The sequence below is a fragment of the Platalea leucorodia genome (genome assembly GCF_965183815.1).
Source record: "Platalea leucorodia genome assembly, chromosome: 5".
NCBI classification, from domain to species: domain Eukaryota; kingdom Metazoa; phylum Chordata; class Aves; order Pelecaniformes; family Threskiornithidae; genus Platalea; species Platalea leucorodia.
This window is the reverse complement of record NC_138827.1, coordinates 60,896,891-60,918,737: the sequence shown is the minus strand read 5'-3', so window position 1 is coordinate 60,918,737 and position 21,847 is coordinate 60,896,891. Positions and strand designations below refer to the sequence as shown.

General features: G+C 39.6%; 1 protein-coding gene across 3 annotated transcripts in view; it reads right to left on the bottom strand.

Moving 5' to 3' along the window:
• AGAP1 (ArfGAP with GTPase domain, ankyrin repeat and PH domain 1) overlaps positions 1–21,847 on the bottom strand; it is a 387,788-nt gene that overhangs the window by 190,108 nt on the left and 175,833 nt on the right. For all 3 annotated transcript variants that reach the window (XM_082314678.1, XM_082314680.1, XM_082314679.1), the window contains exon 7: positions 8,988–9,115. In XM_082314678.1, coding sequence (XP_082170804.1) covers positions 8,988–9,115 — 128 coding nt within the window. The remainder of the gene's footprint in view (positions 1–8,987; positions 9,116–21,847) is intronic.

Below are 21,847 nucleotides of genomic sequence, written 5' to 3'. Positions count from 1 at the left end.
CAAGTAACTAGGACACTCCAAAAGCAATCATCAAAAGTTTGCCGAGCAGTCAAAGATTTTGAAAATGAGTACTCAAAGCACTGGACGTGTCAAAGATGAGGAGGGTGGTACGGAAGCCTTAAAACGTGGTGGACAAAGGAAGGTACAGGAGGTGAACATCTGGAAACTCAACAACTGCAAAATAGCATTAGGGAAGGAAACCAATGACGCTGGTGTCAAGGAACGGCTTTCAGACGGGAGTGGTGACCTACTGTCCACTCTGCCATGACTGAACCAAACTGGGGGAAATGAGGGAGAAGGAAAATCTACGGAAGCAACCATTAGTGGGAAAAGGCACTGAACACATTTAAAATTAAAACTATGCAGCTGCAAGGCTCACCCGAGGAGAAAAAAAGATGACAATAAATGATGAAGATGGTAGAGGAAAAAAAGATCACAACAGGGTTATGCCTCAAAACGTTTAGAAGCCTCTTCTACAGAAAGGAGAGGAAAAAGGCAAGAAGGAAAGATTCAGATGATGTAGACTGATGACAGGATTTGAACCGCAAGCTGTTGAAAAGAAAAGGATGCAGCTATGTTCTGTTTCATAATATTGATCAACTTGGTAACTGTGCAGCACCACCTTTTTTTTTTTTTTTTTTTAAAAACTTAAATTAAGAGATGTCTATGCTAAGTGCCTACTTCCCAGACAGAGTACATAAAGGATTCCTTAAAATTTTACCTTTTTAATCTTTCATCATCTTACAGCATCATTTTATACTTTTTGGCAGTGAGGCATTGTCTCCTGGGTTTTTAAGTGATTTATTTTCCAGGAGTAAGTAACTCTTGAAGGAACACACATACATGTTGGGCATTCTAGTCCCCAAAGACAAACATTCCTATACAGACAGCTTCTATATAAGAAGTCCTGCAGGCTATGTTTCTTTTCACACGTACTAACCCCACTGGATTTCCAACTTTGTAAATAAAATTCTGAGGTGGTTTCAAATTAAGTCATGTCAAATCCACTGGCTGAAAAAAAATTAATCTATTTCAATAAAAGAATTAAGAGTGGAAAACTTCAAGGCTTCCATAGAATCAAAGCATGGCCACCAATACTGAACAAGCTCCAACTCCTACTGAGGGTGCCCATAATCAGCAAACATATAAAACTATATGGCTGCTCTAAAACACCTCCATAGAGAGAATGGGTTTGATCAGAAAGAGCTCGGAACATGACTTCCAACTTACAGCCTGCACAGACAGGAGCAATGAAAAAAGCAACCAGACAAGCACTTGGAAACCATATTCTTGGTAACATCTGAACTTAACATGCTGATGAAGGAAACAAAGGGTGGCAAGTGGTCTCTGTCTGGTTGTTTGCTTGCACCAAACAGAAGTCTAGGGACTTTGCCATATTAAGATTGTAGAGAGCAGTTTCCTGCCATTGGTATGCAAGCATTTAATAACAAGTTCACTAGAGTGAAGTACAGGATTTAGGACATGTGGCAATAACTATAATTCACAGAACTTAACATTTGTCCCAAGTCATAACAATCAAATCGGTGAATCTGAAGAACAATCTTCCTTCGAGCACACATAACCTAACATGTATCTAATATAAACCCATTTGCGGACTGTGGACAAGCTGGTCAAATTTGTGGCAGTCAAAACCAACCAAATAAGCACTCTAATACCCACTGGGACATTACACAGCTTAACATTACCTTTTCAATCAAGTTTTTCCACTAAGCTGCTCTCAAGACTTGGACGTACCTGAGATGTCAGCATAAAGGGCCATTTCTGAGTCACTGCTCTAACCAGACTCATGGCAATAGTGACAGACGTCAATCAAATGACTCTAGGTAGGGATACTATTCGCCCCAGTAGAACCATTTACACAGATACATCCCTGTTTGGCTTTCTCGGGTGACGGATTTTCCTGTCCTCATTAAGGCAGCATGCCCATTCTGAAACATGCTTGGCTTCTGGACATACACAGTACAGCCTTGACTTTCCTTCCTGCTAGGAAGATGCACAGCCTGATGGTGGTCACCGGACTTCAGCACACCGTTACAGAAAACCCTGCAAGTCTTTCATTTCGGGGATATGTTATTTCCAGAATGCACCTTGTGTGAATGGCCAATACTCCATTTACAGAAACATGTACCTTTAGTATCTACACAGGCTTCTAGCGTCGTTGCCTTGTAGGCCGATGCTGTAAAAAACTCAAGGTCATGGCAGCAAGCACAAATTTAGCAGAGTATTGTCACTACACTGTTACCAGACAAGAACAACTCAGATGAAGCTATCAGCCTGGCATAACTTGACCAAACAGGCCCATTCAATGCAGTTACCTCAAAGGCAGACACTGCCAATGAAAGCATTAAAGCCTGTAATGAGATTCCTGCCAGTACCTCATAAAAAAAATAAATATAAAACTTCGTATACCACGTCCACAGTTCTGTGCAGAAAAAGGATTGAATCAAGTCAAATCCCACACTTTCAAAGCTTTTACGTATTTAAGGTTTCCTTAGTAAACAATCTGGTGAGTAATTTACCTGGTATGACAGGAGCTCAACAGTGACCTGCATTAAGAAAAGGTTGGACTTAACCTCGTATTTGCAAGGGGCATGTTCCTGACTGCCCCATTATGCAAAGAAGGCAAAATATTCACCTTATATAAATTATCTGGTATTGCCAAATGGTTCATAAAGCTTACATAGTAGTACAGATACCAGGCCAAACCACTAAATGATAGCATAAGAAAAAGAAAACTGAATTTTTTCTTCTCAACAAGCAACCCAATACAAACAGAATCAATGTTTTTTTCTGCTCTCTAGATATACCAGGATGCCCTCCAGAAAAGTCATCTCTAACCGCTGCTTGAGGAGAAAATGAGGGCAGCAGGTCCTGCTTCTGAAACAGGCCAGAGATTGCCACAGCTTCAGGGAGCCTGGGAACTGTAGGAATAAAGCAAGCCTTGACCAAAAGCACAGATTACACACCCTATGACAGAATGCATTTGTTGTCTGCACCTTCTGTTATTGGGAAAGCAGGGAAAAGCATACTCCTGTAGGAACACAGAAGCCTCATGGAAAATTCTTTAGTTGCGACACAGTTTTCTTTGCCCGCTTGTGTACGATTTCTCTTCTGAAACTCACATTATCTCAGTCTTTCATCTGAAAACACTATAGGTGTGAGTCCAATTTATTCACAGGATTTTGGTGATATACAGTCACACATCCGAAGACAGATCAAGGAGGAAACTGCTTAGTCCTTGCCTCGGTAAAAGCCAGAAACCTTTGAGCATGCTGCCATGGAATACAAATTTGACAGCAGATTTCAAACCTAGGTCCAGATAAATGACTCTGGAGATTTCAGTAAGTCTAGCCCTCCAAAGTAAGACCAAACTGTCTTGTAATAAGTGTATTATTTTCCCATACTTAGCAGTTTCACCTCATCCTTTGGGACATATTAGAACACGTCCATCTCAGGAGCTTTTGCCTTTTCTCACTGTAGCAGCAAGGTAGAGGAAAGAGCATATTTGTCCTATCAGACACACCAAGAAAGCACCAGGAAAATCTGAAGACAACTTCTGAAGACAAAGTAAGTTGGCACATTCGAAAAAAGTCATCTCAATGAAATTACTAATAACACTTAATTGTAATTGTAATGTGACAATAGGCTTCAATACTACAGTGACAGACTGCGTTATGAACTGGAAAATCTAAAAGAATATCAAGTCTGAATCTGAAGTTTAAGACACCTTCGAAAGGAAAAGGTAACAACGGGCATAACAAGAAGTAACACAGGAACTTAACTGCGGTCCTGTGAAGATAAACAAAGGAGGAAAAAGTACACCGACATATGCACTGAGTTTTAACATTTGAGTCCTGGAGAATGCACTTCCATATACATGTGTACTGTGTGTGAAACTATGCACATGAATGAAGGAGAATATATACACACACATACACATATATATAAAATGCTTATTTTAAATGTGTTGAAGATTACTTAGAAATAACATCTTAAATACAAAAGGATTATGATGTATGTTGCAATGGTATTAAATATTGTTTTCACTTCTCTTTCAGTTTTTGTTTTGCAATTACATGAAAAAGCAGAAGGAAAAGCTAGTTAAGCAATGTAGTCTCTTCTTTACTCAAGTGCCCAAAATATCAAACAGAATACTTCATCCCAAATGACCCCCACTATAAATAAGATAATTGTACCCTAATATTTAGTGCTTATCCATAATCAGGTCTCATATACAGTAAAATAACGGATGATTAAGCTGACTGCACTTTGCTTTTAATAGTTTAATTTACATACTTAGACAATCATGTTGTAGTAAAAACTTTATGGAGGCATAGTGCAAGCATAAATAATGCATCTTTACAGATTTTCAGCAGGTAGTAGGGAGCAAGCTTGTATGCTAGCCATACCTGAGCTGCAGTTTAGTAAAATGTATGTTAAGCTCCGTACCTTTCTCAGGTATAATGCAGATCTCCTACGAGAGTGACACTGCTGACCAGTAAACATATTTCCTTGCGCTGCAGTGAACATGTATAATGATTTTGCAGGTGATATTACACTGTAGCACTCGCTACTCACTCAGGTAATATTTTTAAATTCAGAGCATGGAAGGTGTGTGTCTAAGGTCCCTCTCTGTCACGGCAGAATACATGTGGTCCAGGCAGACACGGAAACATGGTGCCATTTCAATCCCCTCTCACAGCAGAACATAAACAGCTGAATTCCAGGAAAGAAGCAAGTGTGAAAATACATGCAGACTACAGATTGCACGGAAACATTGTCACTGGTAAAAAATCTTTTCATGTTTACCTTCAAAACTGTAGTCCACCAGTAAGCTCACACTGCTGGGGACGCCTAGCTGGAATATCCACATCATCAATTTGTCTGTAAGAGGGGCCCAAAGTCCTTCACACAAACAGCAACTACAGGTGTCGTGTCATGGGATTTTCAGATGTTTTTACAACAGTGTAAACTTAAAAATAGGCACAGCTCCAGGTAAATACTCATCAGGTTATCCAGTACAAGGCTACTTCACACAGATTTCTGATGCATCTTGAGCTCAGGTGGAATGCACTGAGGACCGAAGGCGGCACCCACCTGAGCAGCCTCGTCGTTTTTGGAACAAGATGATCTCCACTTTCAGGGTCTGGGCAGAGAAAAGAGCCCTTTGGAACTGTTGGATATTGACACTATTCTTTTAAGTTAATATCTTAAAAATACCTTCCTGATATGTCAGGTGTAAAGGACAAGCAACTTCTTCAGTACAGGAATGAGTTTAGGGAAAAGGAATGCCTATATGGTTTTGTGATGTAAGAGGAACTCATGCTATTTTGAAGTAAGATTTAGCATGGTCTACAAGCATATCATGCCTAGAAAGACTGGCAAGGGGCAGGAGGAGGGGGAACGAAAGGTGGGATAGAGATGGGGAGGACACTTAATACAGAAGTGACTGGTCTGTACTCCCCCGGCGTGTCTTGTTGATGGCCAAAAGTAAAAAGACCTATGCCGAGATGGCCTGTGGCCAACAAGAGGCCTTCAACACACTGAACAACACTTCTTCCTCTCACAACAACTCAGTCTACTTCTTGAAGTGTTCAGAAAAAACAGAAGGTAAGCTGCTGACTGAAGTACTTCTCTATGTATCAGATAGATTGTTTCCTAGCAGAATATAAGCAATATTGCACCATCCTTCTTGTTGACAGAGTATGTAATAGTTCTGTCCATCATGGATCATGAATGATACCCTTGGATTTGAGAATAAAATTCTTTGCATGCATTCTGTGCTGCCCTGAAAGCCCACATATGTACGTGCAGTACTTGCACCAGCGGTTATCGACCCTGGCTATCGAAGGTTTCCAAGTAAAACCCTCACCTTGACTGACGTACATACATTATAAACAAAAAGTCAGAGAAGGAAAACAGAAGCAGCGCCTACTACAAACACAAGTGGATTTTGTCATTGGAATACGAAGCATCTCATTCTGTGAAACAGGTCCCTGGAAATACATAAGCGGATGAGTGTAGACATATCTGAGAGCATTTTCTGGAAAGGGACATTACCTAGGTGTTCACCACCTAGGACTACTGGACATGAGTATAGACATGCATCTAAACACACAAACAAGTCTTTCACTGAAAACTGAAACTACTGGGTGGAGAAGCCCTTGCTGGTATCAAGCCTTAGAATTTTCCCCAAGGTATGCTAAGGACTAGATTGGGTAAGGTGACACTTTTTTTCTTTTTTTCTTTTTTCCTTTCTCTAAAGCCTAAGCTCTTGACTGCAGAGTCATCTGGCGAGTTTGCAGGAGTTAGATCACCAGAGTGATCCAACCAGAGAAGGAACAATATCTCCCTTTACCTGAAGTGATCTGTGTAACCACTGCTTCTGAAGGCCTTCACTCCTGCAGAGAATGCAAGTGACAGGGCACTGTAATGGTAACATTTTTGATTCATAGAGGAAATCTTCAGTGAAGCATCATTACGTCAAAAGAGATGTTCTAAAGGGCAAGACACCAGCCAGTCTTCCAGCCAAGATCAGAAATGGCAAATCTTCCCCCAGATCATCTTAAACTTGGAATTGCAGTTGCAAAGTTCTTTTAAGTCTAGGATAAGGATTCATCTTCCTTTCATTAAACAAGGTCGTACTGCCTTTAAGTCTAGCACAAAGGTGGTAAGACATGAAACAGATTTATGGCCTATACTTCTAGGCATGACATCAGTCTCAGAAGACAGACATCTTTGACTGGTGTTGCAATTGCCCCGTTAGATAATTACGCCAGCTGGTAAGGCAGAACATGGTTTCATTTTTATTGAAAGAGATGGTATGGATCCTTATCACAAAAACTACCTTGTCTTGATTTTCCCAAACAGCCCTTATTACTGGCAAGAAGTTTGCTGTGTAGATGAAGTACTTGTCCAGAATTTTGTATTTGCTGTTGGCTTCCAAACTAGACTTGGGTAAGAAACTAGATATCTGAAGTTCTTCATCAAACAAGCTTCATTAACAAGAATGGTGATCGTAACTGCTTTAAGACAATGCAGAACACAGAGATGCAACTGGCTAAGATTAGGTTGTACAAAGCATCATCTATACTCCTCAGAAAGTCTTGAAAAACTATATTCAGTCTGCTGATGACTATGAACTAGATCATTCTTGGATCCAAGAGTAAGGTCAGTACTGGAAATGGTGCCATTCGTTCACCACAGTTCTGTGACAGCACTTTTCCTCTTTCACCACTGAACAGGACGGGTCTCAGATAGCCCCTACAGGCAGCATAATTCCTCTCGGTCTAGAAGTATGAACATACACAACTGCCTGGAGGAAACTATTTGGAACAAAAGCAATTCACATAGAGGGTTCGTTCCAAGCACTTGTGGCAATGAACTAGTCAGAGAGAGGATGGCTGAGGAAACTAGGTCAGTGTCACATATGATAGGAAAGGGAAGAACCACTTCCATATGAGGAACTTCTACTTCACCAGAAGGTGCCAGGGTTCTTCAGAAGAGTCATGCACCTTAGCACCTGCTTCAGAAAGGGGGGTCCGAACTTCAGCATTTTCTTTTGGCATCATCAGCAGAAGTGAGAGTCACAGTCTGAGGTCGGTATCTGGACTCAGCTCAAAGCACAACATCTCACAGCAAAGACCAAACTGGCATCTACATGTTTAGAGTTAACCCAATGGTGGCAGTTTCCACTAGGGCACAAAAGGAGACCAGTCACTATGACCACAGAAGAACCAGAGCCTTCACCCCGTAGTAGAAATCTGAACGAGTGCTTTCAGAAGACAGCAACATGTCAAATTAAAGCGGGGGGAGGGGTGGGTGGGGGGTAGGGGGAAGGGGCGGGAAAGGCCACAAAACCTTTTCCCCAAAGACAGAACACCTCTTCTCTCTACTGCTTTTTGCCAAACAGCAGACACTCTCAGTGTGGGAGAAATGTCCATAGACAAAACAAAACCCCACATGGGTGGCTCAAGACTGCAACATAACCTTAGAAGACATTAGTGGCATATTATTGAGTTTAGACTGAAAGTTGGAGAATTGGTGTATATCAGACATTTCAGACTGCTATAGTGGCAATCAGGAAGCCAGGCCACAGCTCTGGCCACAGACTGTAAGGGTCAGTACGATGGCCCTATACATCCATCTGCCGAGAGTGAGAGCACAGCGGGAACACAATCTGCCTGGCTGCAAAGGTCTTGGATCTGAATGATAGAGCTTATATACATCCTAACTGTGAATGTACACAGAGATTATCACTTGACACTCGAAAACAAAGATACTGAGGAAGGGTATCGCAAGGAAAATACAGTAGAGTGTCTTAACGTATGTGGGTAAAAATTGTGCAAGTTAGAAATTTTTGCTATTAACCGTATGTTTCCAAAAATACCACCAAGGCCACCAGACTTTCCTGGCATACATTAAGGTAGCATTTTGTTTTGTTTTTACACATAGAATCTACAAGTCAATAGCAACATATCTCGCTATGTCATTAAAGAGGAATCATTTCAATTGAGCATAACAGAGACAGGCAATTACAACTGTGCACAGTGCTCACAAATGTAAAATTCTAGCACATTAACCACTGAGATACACCAGCTATTATCACTCAGCACACAACTGAATGAGAGCAATAACCAAAAACATAGTGAGGTAATTTTAAAACACAGTACAGCAAATCCTGCTATTGTAACAACTGGTCTACTCAGAACAGCAGGCTGCTGGGCATAAATCAGTACAATCAAAGATGGCTTTAAAGCTGAACTATTTTACTGCAGCAGTTTCTTGAAACAAAGTCAAGCCAATTAAAAAAAAAAATATTGCTTCAAACCACAGATCACTGATACCTTTCAAAAAAAAATGCCAACTACCTATCAAGCAGCAAAAAGAGCACTGGCATTAAATACATTAGATGAAAAGCAATGTATCGGTTCCTTTTTCAAGCAAGCATTCATTATTGTCTGTACCTGGCTGATATGTACGGCAGAAACCTGGGCAGAACACACGGATGAGTGGCTTGGAGAGTTTGGTAGAGATTTGCAGGGTCCAATTGAGAGTTGCTGTTTCTTCCTTGTTGCAACGATCTTCTGAGCAACTGAAGAAAAATAAAACATACAGACAGGTAAGCTACAGTACACACTGTAAAATATGGTATGTCAAAAATACACAGAGCGCACAAAACAAGGTTTTCCATTGCCAAAGCTTGCTCCAAAAATTGATGGTAATACATCCAATTAAGACGACAGATGCTGGTGGTCCACATTATGCTCCACGTGAGACTCGAGCTCTGTTATCCACACGGATGAAACTGCCCCAAAACTCTCACTCCACCAGGTGAGCACCAGAGAACCAGTAATATCCAAGCAGAAGGGGAAAAGACAGCTGTGCAAGTTACAAACAGCAATACCAGCAATGCTATAAACAAGTCCACTATGTGCTTATAATATCACACTGACAAAGCTTATAGTAGTACACATTTTCCATTCTTTTTTGGGATGTTCTCCTTGCAGACAGAATATAAAAATGAGCAACACTTGACTAACAATCTCGTTCAAGTGCATCTCGGTGCTATTTACTAGTATGATTCTGGAAGATGTCCTACATCAGAGAGCGAGGGTTCATTAGGAAAGCTATCACTCCCAGTCCAAGCAGGTTTAGTTTACAAGAAGGTATGCTGAGGAAAGGTGGACTTTTCTTAATTACCAGCCACTGCATTGGGACAATCAGTTTTGGAAACCACAAATTTAAAGCATTTGAAGCAAAGGATAATGGGAATAATAAAACTGATAAAGGGTCCCTGACATAGAATACCTGGACTAGTGGTGCCACACATCACATCCCATTCAAATTCATTATGGAAAGAAGCTATATCATGATTTCTAGTTTTAGCTTTTATTACTTAGCAGGACTAGCACAGCTGGAAAAACACCAAATTTATTTCGCATTTTATAAAGAAATTTTCTTCAGCATGTAAAGAAAAGCAGCATTTATCAAACGGATACAGGGATCAGAGTCATTAACATCTCTATATACAGCTTAGCAGACTCATAATAAAAGATGGAAACAGAGCTGATCTAAAATGCAGCAACTTCCCTACCTCTCCTCCTTTTCAATTTAAAAAAAGTCAAACTATTTCAGGAATTAATTCTGTGATGCACTGGAATTTTAGTTCATTTTGCTATTCAGCTGAGGCCTGTGGAAAGAGCTCTTTTTAGGTCATAAATACTTAAAAATAAAATCTTTTACACTACATTTGTTGCCTACCTTTTGGGTCATGAATTGAAAAGGAAACAAAATTTTGGTCTTTAGAAAGAGAGACTAGTGTAGTAGCTAATCAAAAATACCACTAACTAAATTTAGCTTCCTTGCATGCAGTAATCTTCATGAAGTGAAGCACTTTATGAAACTTGTACAAAGGAGTCTGTAGTCACTCTCACCATCTCCCCCCAAAATGGGTCAGTGAGGCGGAATGTCAACAATTACTGGCATCTACTTAAAAAGTCACACAGAAACTTGTTGTAATTAAACTAACAGCATTCAATCTGACTTGTTCAGAAAATATAAAAAGATACTCATGTAAATTCCAAGATTATTTTTCCTCAATCTGTTATAACACAGCCAGAGATATTGTTTAGCAGTGTAAGCATACAATTTCTTCTCAAATGAATGCAATTTTAATAACAAACTGGTCCATGGCTTATGTTTTTCATGTAAATGAATGATGGCATAACCATGATTTAGTGAGAATACATTGAATAAAAAATGGCTCGTATATATGAAGAAGCAGCTTCATTAGTTACATCCCACCTCCAATAGGCCTCTTATCATCCTGAAAGGATGATATCAATTAATTTATCTTCCCCTGGCATATTGATCATAACCTTCATCAGCTAATCATGTTTAAATTACAGAGGAATATCGTAGCACTCTGTCATTTCAGACCCATTGGTTTATTGATCTGGAGCCTGGAAAGCCATATATTAAAATATTTTAAAACACATTAGTGAATGCAGAGAGCAAACCGAAGGTCAGATTTTAACATATGCACAGGGATTTGTCTTCATCATATGCGGTAAAGATCTAAATTAAGACCAAAACTGAATTAAAACCACACATGAATGAAAACTACCTTCTCAGCAAAAGCTTCCACTCGCACATGGGAGAGGTAATTAGTCAAGGAAAATATTTACCTCTTTCCTTCAATCTGAATACAGGTGTGTTTGTAGCATCACATTAACATACATAATGCAGTCTTGCCAAATTATCACTCTAGGAAGGCACAAGGAAAAAAAACGCAAGACAGTCCAAACTCAACTACTCAAATGCACAACCTGAAAGCTAGCTAAGTATTACAAAAGCAGACACTGAAAAAAAAAAAATAGATTTTAAAAAGCAAAAAAAGCACAAATTGTTACTCTAGAAATGTGAAGAATACTCCACAAAGCAGCTGGAAACTAAACCTTACAGAGCAGCACAAAGGGTAATTTATCCTGTGCGCTGTAAAAATGGCGAAATTGCAGTGGAAGATCTAATGTTACCTACTTAAAATTGTGCTACAAATTCTAGAATAGATCGTTCTTAGCCTCAAATTTCTTAGCTCTTCCCTCTGTTAGAAAAATGATGTGCCCCCTAATGGAAATCCCCTTCTGAGCTGCCAAACCTTCCCAATTCCCCCTCCATTTCGGCAACATGTCTAATATCCCCCGCCAGAGCACGATTCCTCCTGCCTCTCCCCTCTCTTCATTAGGCAACCCGCTCTCCTTTGAGACACCAAACAGTTTTTGCTTCTTTCATTGCAGTCATGTAGCCGTCACTCCATAATTAGATTGCATTCAATATTCAAGTGCTCAGGGCTACTTGCCCTTGGATATGATGGTGCTACGAGCTTCAGAAGTACCTAAAGGAGTACCCTGACCCTTCAAAGTTTGCAACATATGAAAGACGTGACTGATCATCTGTGGGGCAATCGCTGGACTGTCAAAAGACCTACTGTGCTCTTTCTAAAGCTACCTTGAGAGAAGAGATGAAACCTAAATCTTGCCCATCAGAAGTCAATAAAAGGGGTTCAGCACATATCTCCTCAGCAGTGCTGCTGCAAATTCACATTTTCTACATCTTCTATTCCAGAGAAGAAAGCCCTGAAATACACAAAACTTAAAATGGCTGGCACTGAAAACCCCACAGATCTGCTAACTCCCGCTGCTGACATCTTCAGACACAGTAGTTAGGGAGGAAAAAAAACACAGTTAAATGGTTGTGTAGCAAGAGAGAAATACACCATAATTACAAGAACTAACACCAGATCCAGAGAACAGCCATGCTATATTGCTTGTTCAGCCCAGACCCCACTTCAGTTATTACATCTTTGTTAGGACTCAAAGCCATCCATCACTCATTAGTTGCTTAGCAGTGGTAGGAAAAATCCTTAAACCAACACATTTTGTTTCCACAACTATATACAAGTACACACCGAATTTATGAGCAACTTTGTCAGAGTACATCAAAATATATCCAGAAGTATGAATTTTTTTTTCCAAAAGGCAGCACCACCACCACAACAGTTCAGGCAGCCTCTACTGAAAAACACACAGCAATAAATACTGCTCTTCAGTAATGCCTGATGTAAACTGTGGCCATACGTAAACATCTTTTTGCTGTTAATGAAAGTCAACTAGTGTACTTCATTAACCAACTTAAGGCTACTCAGAGTCAAAATCTTCAGGTTAGTATTGAAGTGCCTGTAATTGAAATGTCAGTCCAGAGGAAGCTATACAATTAAAACAAACATTGTTCTATAAAGTGAGTGGCGAATGCAAGAAAGCAGAAATATTTTTGCTGCAAAGCTTTCAGGTTCCATCTCATCCCAAAGATGATTCAGTGCTTCTGAATTTAATGTAAATATACTTGCCAAGATATGTTTCTAAAACAGATGAATACTGACTTAATCTATGTGGCAGATATCAAAAATAATCAAGATAGTAACAAGCATTTCAACTATTTTTAAAAATCAATTGCATTCTCTCTACTTTTACATACTCAATTAAGCTATCAATTTCAGAGAGATTTTTACTGTAAGCCATCTATCTGTAGTATGAAAAGCTAAACAAAATTTATTTGCAAAGTCAAGAACTCTTCTGCAAATAAACAGAGATATGCCAAGGATAGTTAGAGTTGTAAACCAGGAGCACTGATATTTAGCAAATATTTGGTCTTTGGGGAAGACTGATGCTTATTTCTTATACATTTAAACTTAATTTCACAAGCCAGAATGACTAGAAGTTATATTTTGCTTTAAGGCCTTGTTAATTAAAAGCATGTGAAATTCCTGGTCTGCAAGATGAATAAAACGTCCAAGTTGGGAGAGAAAGCTCTTGACTTGAATGCCTCTTCTTCCATGCCTGACCTAGCTCACCAAAACAAAATTAACCTTCCCACCCCCTGCCACTTTCATCTCAAATGCTACTTTTTGTTAGTCAAACTACTCATTCGTAAGCAGCTAACTTCTCACCAGATCATTTATTGGAAAGACCGTACCACTAAGCAGGAAAGCTCGGTGGTCCAGCAGTCTCTGAGCTGTAAAGCAAGGTTTCACTGCTCCAGCTCAGCAGATCTGCATTGCAAACCACCACCGTTTCCATTTGCACATAGAAAAAAAGTTACCCGTACACTAATTTTCGCTAAACAAAGCTCTCCTATTCTGCTCTCAAGGCGTGGGGCTGACTATCAGAGGACTAAATTCACTCGTGGGAGGAATAGCAGGTCACCTCCTCTCCCCGAAACCCAGAGCTGCGCCTCCATAATGAACCGACTCCTCTTTGTGCTCCGTTTCGGAGCTAATCACCATTAGAAATACTGTTGCCAGAGTAACTGCTCTGACAGAGTTGTCTCTCCTTGGTTCAAAGGGCTGTTCACATGTCAACTTCTCGTGCAGTGTGAGGCTGCTTTGGCGGGGGCAGCCGGGTCTCTAAAATCTCATTAGCACAGCTTCATTCAAGTATAAGGACAAGGCAGGCAGAGACCTGGGGGGAAAATATTCCTTACAAGAAGTTCAAGACACAAGGTAAGACCGTCTCATCTAGCTCCACACCTCTTAAAACTGAAACCACAAAGGTACCTCTGCATTGCACAACAGATGCGTTTAGGGAAACCTCCTCTAGCCTGAGACCTGATCACTCCTCGGTTTTAAGACGGGTCCTGGAAAACGTCCAGAGGTACCAACAATCTGATCACTGCTCTCTTTCCCAAAAGGCAGTGAATAGAGTTACCGCTGCACCCTTTACGTTGATTTTAACCACAGAACACTTGAAATAATAAAAGGGAAGACTCCAGGCATACAATACCTGTAACATCTGGCAATATTTCTCTTCTCATTTATCACAGGTACAACAGTACTGCACACTTAGGAGATGCAAACAGTGTTCTCAAATTACCACTAATTCAAATCAAAATTTGTTTCTCAAAAACATGTATGAGACCATTTATCTCCGCTGTGTGTCCGAGTATGAGCAAACACCCAGTTCAGTTAAAACCTGCCCCTTTGTGCAACAGATGTGCAAGAATTGCACAGCAAGTTTTCTTCCACTTATTGACAGACAGAAAACAGCTTTCAGCTGAAGTCGGAATGCTCACGGCTGACTGAAACACAACAGAAGGAACAAACGCTCATAAATATCTATTTTAACTGCTGGGGGGGGGATCTGGAAGTTTACACAAAGATTACCTTTCATCTTAAAAAAAAGTCATGTCATCATCCCCCGCCCCGCCCCAGATCACTCTGAATGACAGACAACATCTTATCTTTGTGGAAAGTTTCTGTTCAATTCACATCACTCATTACCAATTTGTAAAAGGTGAAGAATTAGTTTTAAATGAAACCCAAATGCTCTTGCTAACAGGAACAGCTGGACTTCTGAAAATTAATGTTAGCTTTTTGAACTTGTACAACAAATTTTAATTATTTTTGCAAACTTGTGGGTTGGAGTAACATTCATGACAGTTACTTATTTGACTGCTTTTACAGACCGTTAAGAGATCTCTGCCTACAAAAAACACAGAATATTAACCTTGCTGCAACTGGTGCTAAACAAGATGATTGATAAGATGATGATTTATAAGGAAGGCTAAACAATATATGCACTATACTGCATCTTTGAAAAGGGCGTGCTCCCACTGTATAGTCAAAGGCTGATATTCGGGCACATCCCAGTGCTCAGCGTCTGCACATACAGCAGCTAAAGGGCCTCAGCAAGCTGGCCTGAACAACATGCAGGAGAGAACACACTCCTTCCGTGTCTGACACTTTAAACGTTTCTTGTCACTGCCTCATTCTTGTTGATAAACTAACACTTCCATGGATTAATCCTTGCTTTTAAAAAGTATTTTCCAGTACCAGCAGTGGTCACCATACCTTATTACTGTAATTCCTACAGAACAGAGAAACTAATACAGCAGAAAGTATCCCAGCTAGCATCTCCAGCCAACAGTATGAATATCAGGGCACAAATACCTTAACTAATTCATAGAATCATAGAATCGTTAAGGTTGGAAAAGACCCTTAAGATCATCGAGTCCAACCGTTAACCTAGCACTGCCAAGTCCACCACTAAACCATGTCCTCAAGCACCACGTCTACTCGTCTTTTAAATACCTCCATGGATGGGGACTCAACCACTTCCCTGGGCAGCCTGTTCCAGTGCCTGACTACCCTTTCAGTGAAGAAGTAATTCCTGCATGAGTCCTCGTTCCTAAAAAAAATCCCAGTAACCTCAACAGAACCTGGCAGGGAGAAGAAGAGGGAAAGTGGAAGAAGCCTAACTAGTAAAACTGATACACCAATAAAATCATGTTTCATCAGAGGAACAAAAATAATTTGCTTCTGCCCATAAGCCCCACTGATGACCGTTTACTTGTTTCATGTGAAAAGCCCTGCCTAAGGAAAAGACACTGGGGGACGTTAAGATATATAGCAGCTCACGTTTTTACGGTAGCTGCATTTTAGCTTAATATTCCATGTTTACAATAAGTAAGTGGTCAATAAAATAAATTTATTCCACAATTACATATTACAGGCGAAGCAGTAATAACTACAAGAGCAAGCACTAACCACAAACGCTTCTGAATGGGAAACATTAATCTAAGTATCCACTATTAAGGCCATTGTGCCTGTTATTTTAAATTCAATCCATTTTTTAGGCTAAACAACTTCTATACTTCTCCTTTTTAGAAGGAGAGCTTGGCATACCATGTGCCAGCTGTAATACAGAAACAAGTACTGGACTCCTACAGCATTTGGGCTTGGATGTAGCAATTTCTTGAGCTACTTTGGGGGGGGGGGGGCAGTAAGGATTTGCATGTGTCCTAAATGTTTTGCCAATACAAATTCAACATTTTCAACAACTACAGACTTAAAAAACCAAACCAAACAAACCAAAAAAACAAACCACAAATGTGTTAAGGGGAAACTTCTTGCTGGGTTTGTAGACTGACTCACTGTTCCAGGGCAAGAGAAGATTCAGGAGCCCGCACACGCCGCCCAGCAGCGTAACCACAGTACTGCTCTGTACCGTGACAAACATACACTTCCCTGTCTGGCTGAGGGGGACATCTCTGCCAAGGGACCTCTCCTTTAATGCCAATATATAAAAAAACCCCTAAGTCTCATCCTCAGACTTCTTACCTGTTTCAGTTCTTTGCAACAATGATTGATCTGCTCCATGTTACATTATTAGCAGTCAATTTAACATGGTATTCTTGTGTGCAAGCATGTCATATATAAAGCTGAGGCAAGCACATGCACAAAACCAGTACACAACGTAGTACGTAGTTGCATGAGATGCCACTTACAGCAGGAAAATCACCTGAAGAACTTTTTGACACAGGTCTTTTCCGTGATCCAGTTCAAGCTGTGGTACAACAATCAGCCACTATGAGCACAGCTAAAGCACAACATATGCCCAGAAATTTCTTAAGCTATTTTTCCCTGTAGAAACAGTGTGCTGTAAAGCCATACCCATAGAGATGAGTTATTATACTGCACTGAACACAAATCCACTTAATGCTCTAACAGACTACGGTGGTACTTGCCGGGATAACCTCCATTTCACCTTACAGCACAACCAACAAGGGTGGGAAAATGAAGCGCACAGGTACTTACCTCTGACCCTGCACAGCAAGAAAAAAAGTCAAACTATCTGACCAAAAAACAAAACCAACCAACCAACCAACCAACCCAAAAAAGCCAAACCCCCAAACTATAGTGCAAGGCACCAAAAATATGAGGAAGTTTTACAGGACAAAGTGCTTGGTTAACAAATCTTTACTACTTAAAACAACGTGATTACATATATACATGATAACCTGCATTTTTACTACTTGACTAAAACATGCTTTGAAGCACTGGGTAGTCATACTAACCAGATCACTTTCACTCTTGTATCATTTCCCTGTACTTCTCAAGCACCTATGCACGATCTAGAAAGAAAAGCATCTCAACCCAGCCTTCCAGTTACCAAGGAAGCAGGGTATTTCACATGAAATGTGCCTCTTCCCCAGCTAGAATAAGGTAAGCAAGTAGATGTTTAAACCACTGTATACATTTTAAGTGCTGTTCTTCTGTTTCTGCTATGTTTACCTACCTGCTTTTAAAGGTTCAAAAGAGTCAAAAAATTAACACAGGGATTTCAATAAAGACAACTACAGAAGATGTGGTATTAAACAATGCCAATGCCAAAGCAAATGCAACAATTTCAGCTGGCAAATCAAAAGGTAATGTGCTACTAAAATAGTTGGCTAAGAACAAAGGCATCTCCACCACAATTTCACACCATGGAAAGACAAGCAGCCAATATTCCCGCCTTTCCTCCCCAAACACGTACCGCTGCCGATGTCAGCGTAATTCCTCCCTGCAGCCTGTACCTATATTCTCAGGACATGGAAGAAACATCGAAGGCTTTGAGCTTCCAGAGCTTTATTTCTGGAGACTCAGTAGCTCTCTGTTTCCCCTCACTTCTCTCATTGTTAAATACCGAGTTTCTGCATCACTTTTGAAATCACAGTAGCACTGGATACTGCTTTCCAAAACCTTTAAAAAAGATGTGTTAATTTGGTAATGTTAAATAAACCCACTTTGTTTTCTAAGCTGCAGAGAAGATATCACTCCCACACTAGGCAGGTAAAATTCTGCAAATAGATTAATCTTTTAGAAGTGTTGATATGTGTCTGTTATCACAAGTAAGTTTCTAATAAGAAGCAAAATCCTTCAGTAGCTGTGAATGAATACTATACACTGATAGAGAAGACTGCCTTCTCCGATGAACACGTTGTCTTCCTTCTGATATCTATTTTAGCATAAAGCTATAATGTAGACAAAAGCTTATTTAAGATTAATCCAGCGAGATCTTCAAAGTTGCTCCCAAAATAGGAAGACAAGTTTTAATATAGGATCCAATTTGTACCTGAATTCCCTTTATCTCATTATATTAAAACAAATTTATCTTCATTTATGTCTCAATTACCTTGTAGGGCTGTTAATTTGCTGGAAATGAAGCTATTGTGTGATCGCTCCTATTACTTGAGGGATTTAAATGCTGACTGTAATAAACAGTTACCTTCAGGATGGAACAAAGTCAAGGCTACACACATTAATTTTGCAATGAAAAAAATTGCCAGGACAGCCAAGTACACAGCTATGAAACTAGAAATACAGCTTCTGCGAAACATGAACTAAGCAGGATAAGTAATGCTATATACTTTGCTTATTTGTATTAGTCTTCACCTTCTCTAACATGGGATGGTTAAAACTTTAAGCTATACACAATGGTTTGATATACCCATTTATACTCTTCTGGGAATGATGGGATAATACGCTGCTCAGCAGCAAGTCTGCTTGTAGTAGAGCAGGCTCTTCAAAGCAAGCTCAAGCTCACCCTGGCTGTAGTTAACCAACAGATGTGTTCACTGAACATAATGTACATTACAAAGAAAAGTTGGTAGTTTTATTACACATATCACACTGGCTCCTCGAAAGAGCTTGACGTTGCATCTTGTTACTAAAATGAACAATTCTTTCACCCTACTAAAACAATTTTATAACTTCTCAGATAGATAGTTTCCAAGAACTATTAGCCTGTTTCATAATACAAGTTAGTAGGAAATGTATGTATGAACACACGGATTTTATACTGACAAATACTGTTTCACGACCACAACAGTTAATAACCAAGTTCAACTACAATGGGCTAGTTCAGTGTTAATGTTTCTAAAAGATTTTAATACAATTCTCCTTAAAATAAATTTCAAACCACAACTTACTGGTAACTTTGTTTTTTGTGATGCTTTCATTAAAATACATATTTCAGCTGTGGCTCTCAGAAATAACAACTGCTCTTGTTTTACCAGATAGGAAAATACAGTTCTAACTAAGATTCAGTATTAAATACCTCTAATCAATGCCAATATATTTTTTTCCTCCACAGGTAACTATGATTAACACTGCATATCAGTTATTCCCAACTTTGATGCAAATCATTGTCTCCCAAGATTAGGTAAACAAATATGCCAATAAATTTGCTAAACAATCTGGAAAGCACCTGGCATCTAAAGAAATTTTAAAAATAAACATATGTTTTCTTCAGTACTCACTGTGTTGCAAGTACAAGCATATAGCTTAAGGATTTATAAGGCAAACACTGTGTCCAACACACAGGTAAAGACTTTTGCACATGGATTTACCTAATCAGCAAATCATGAAGCTCTGTTGATAGTTCCACTACAATGGAATCAAGTCATAAATCCTGTTATTTCCCACAGAGAAGTACAATTTTATATACAAAGGTTAAAAAATGTTGAAACAAGGAAAAAAAAAAACCAAACACAAAACAAGCAGAAAACAGCACACTCAAATGCAGTATCAAATCGATGTTTCATAAAATGCCCATAAATAAAATAACAGGGTTTTTAACTATCCTTTAAGAATAAAATTCTTAAGCATAGTATCACTGTATGTTATTTAATTCTACGTCAAAACATAGAATTATTTATTAATCATATTCATAATGTCAGAATTAAATAACATACAACAATACTATCCTTAAGAATTTTACCAGCTGGCAAGCAATTTCACATTTACATTTTGAAGTAGCTTCATGGAAAGCCTATTTTGTGGGGCATACTATCAAATTACAGTTTTCATAGACAACATTTCTACTTTCTAAAGACTTAGGCACATCGAACAAGCTCACTAATAGCGCACAGATCAGGACACAAAATGATAGAAAGCTTCCGGTTACATTAGTGCGACTCAGACGTATCCGTCCTTACAGAAAGAAACTTTTTCACATTTACTAAATCAAATTCAGCTTAACTTGTGCCTCATTCAGACAGTTCTATTAATTCACCTGTGGAGAAAAGGTTTACATTGTTACCAAAACCCCAGGCCTTTCATGAGAATAATCAATGATTTTTTTTAAAACTGCCAAAATGACTTAAAATTGTTTCCCAACAACCCAAAGTCTCTGAATCCAGATGTGCAACCGTGCCTTGCGATCACAGAACTGCACGCACCCACGGCACACCTGGTCCCAAAACAAGCGCCCTGTGCCCAGTGTGGCAGTGAAAAATGTAACTTGTGAATAGAAATTACGTATCTTCAAACTCGGAAGTATTGCAGCAGCCCTAAAACTAGCTTGTTTGCAAGCAAGACAAGTTTGGATGTCCTAAGGGTAGGGTTTAGCACGCCCTTCACGGAGGATGAAAAGGACGGTCTGGAGTCAATGATCACTCCAAGCACGGGTGACCCAATCTACGGTTTTGCTCCATCTCAAGATAGGCCACAAACTTTCAACATAAACTCCCTTTCCAGCCTGAACTGGCAGAAAGCAGGCAGATACAAATCTCTGAAGTTACAAGACAAGTACAGTGTGGCTGGAAGAGAGGATAAAAACCAGAACACAGTTTAAGGGCAGTCCAAGCACAAGCTACACTGTCCACCCTCCTGATGCTCCGCTAACCATTAATTGTTCTTGTGGAAAACTACCTAATTTTATTTAGCATTTAAATATCCAGCCTCACTTATGCTCTGTTACATCTAGGTATTAACTACTTAGCCAATGAATACTCAAGGCTGTGTTGGTATTCTGTGGCAATTTCATAACACCCTTCAAAGTTAATTTTCAGCCAGTATCTATTTGAAATAAAATCCATAGAGTTGGCTCTGTCATTAAGTTGGTTCTTTTTTGTTTCTGTGTTTTTAATACCAAACTTCACACAGGCAGAGGAGTTGCAATGCATATGTTTAATCAAACCAAGCATTTTGTCTCCTAAACGAAACTGTTATTTTTATCTTGTTTTCCAACCACATCACACTTTCCCTATCACTGTGTGATGCAAGCATGATGATACTGCTCCAAACTGCAACTTGATTAATAAAACCATATAGGCACACTTCAGTTCTGCAGAGGTGGATTAAAATTAATGACAAGCTATTTCTGTCTTCCCGTGCCCTCCTGGCACATCTGGTAGACACGGTCATATGGCAGGCCAAATACTACAAAGCAGACAATTTACATGTAGAGGAGTCATCCATGCTTTGATCAGAAGTATCTGGGCATATCAGAGGTCTGGAGGACCAGCAAATCCCCCAACAGCTCTGTCAATTTTAGCCTGACTCCTGGGATACGTAAAAAATGTTATGTTCACTATATAATTTGAACAAACATTACTTCCTTCACTTTAAATACAGATATTATTCCTCAAGAGGTGAATCTTCTCCTCAGAGAAAAACAAGAAGAAATCAGGTATTGTGTCTCATGCAGAATATTTCCAGCCTCCT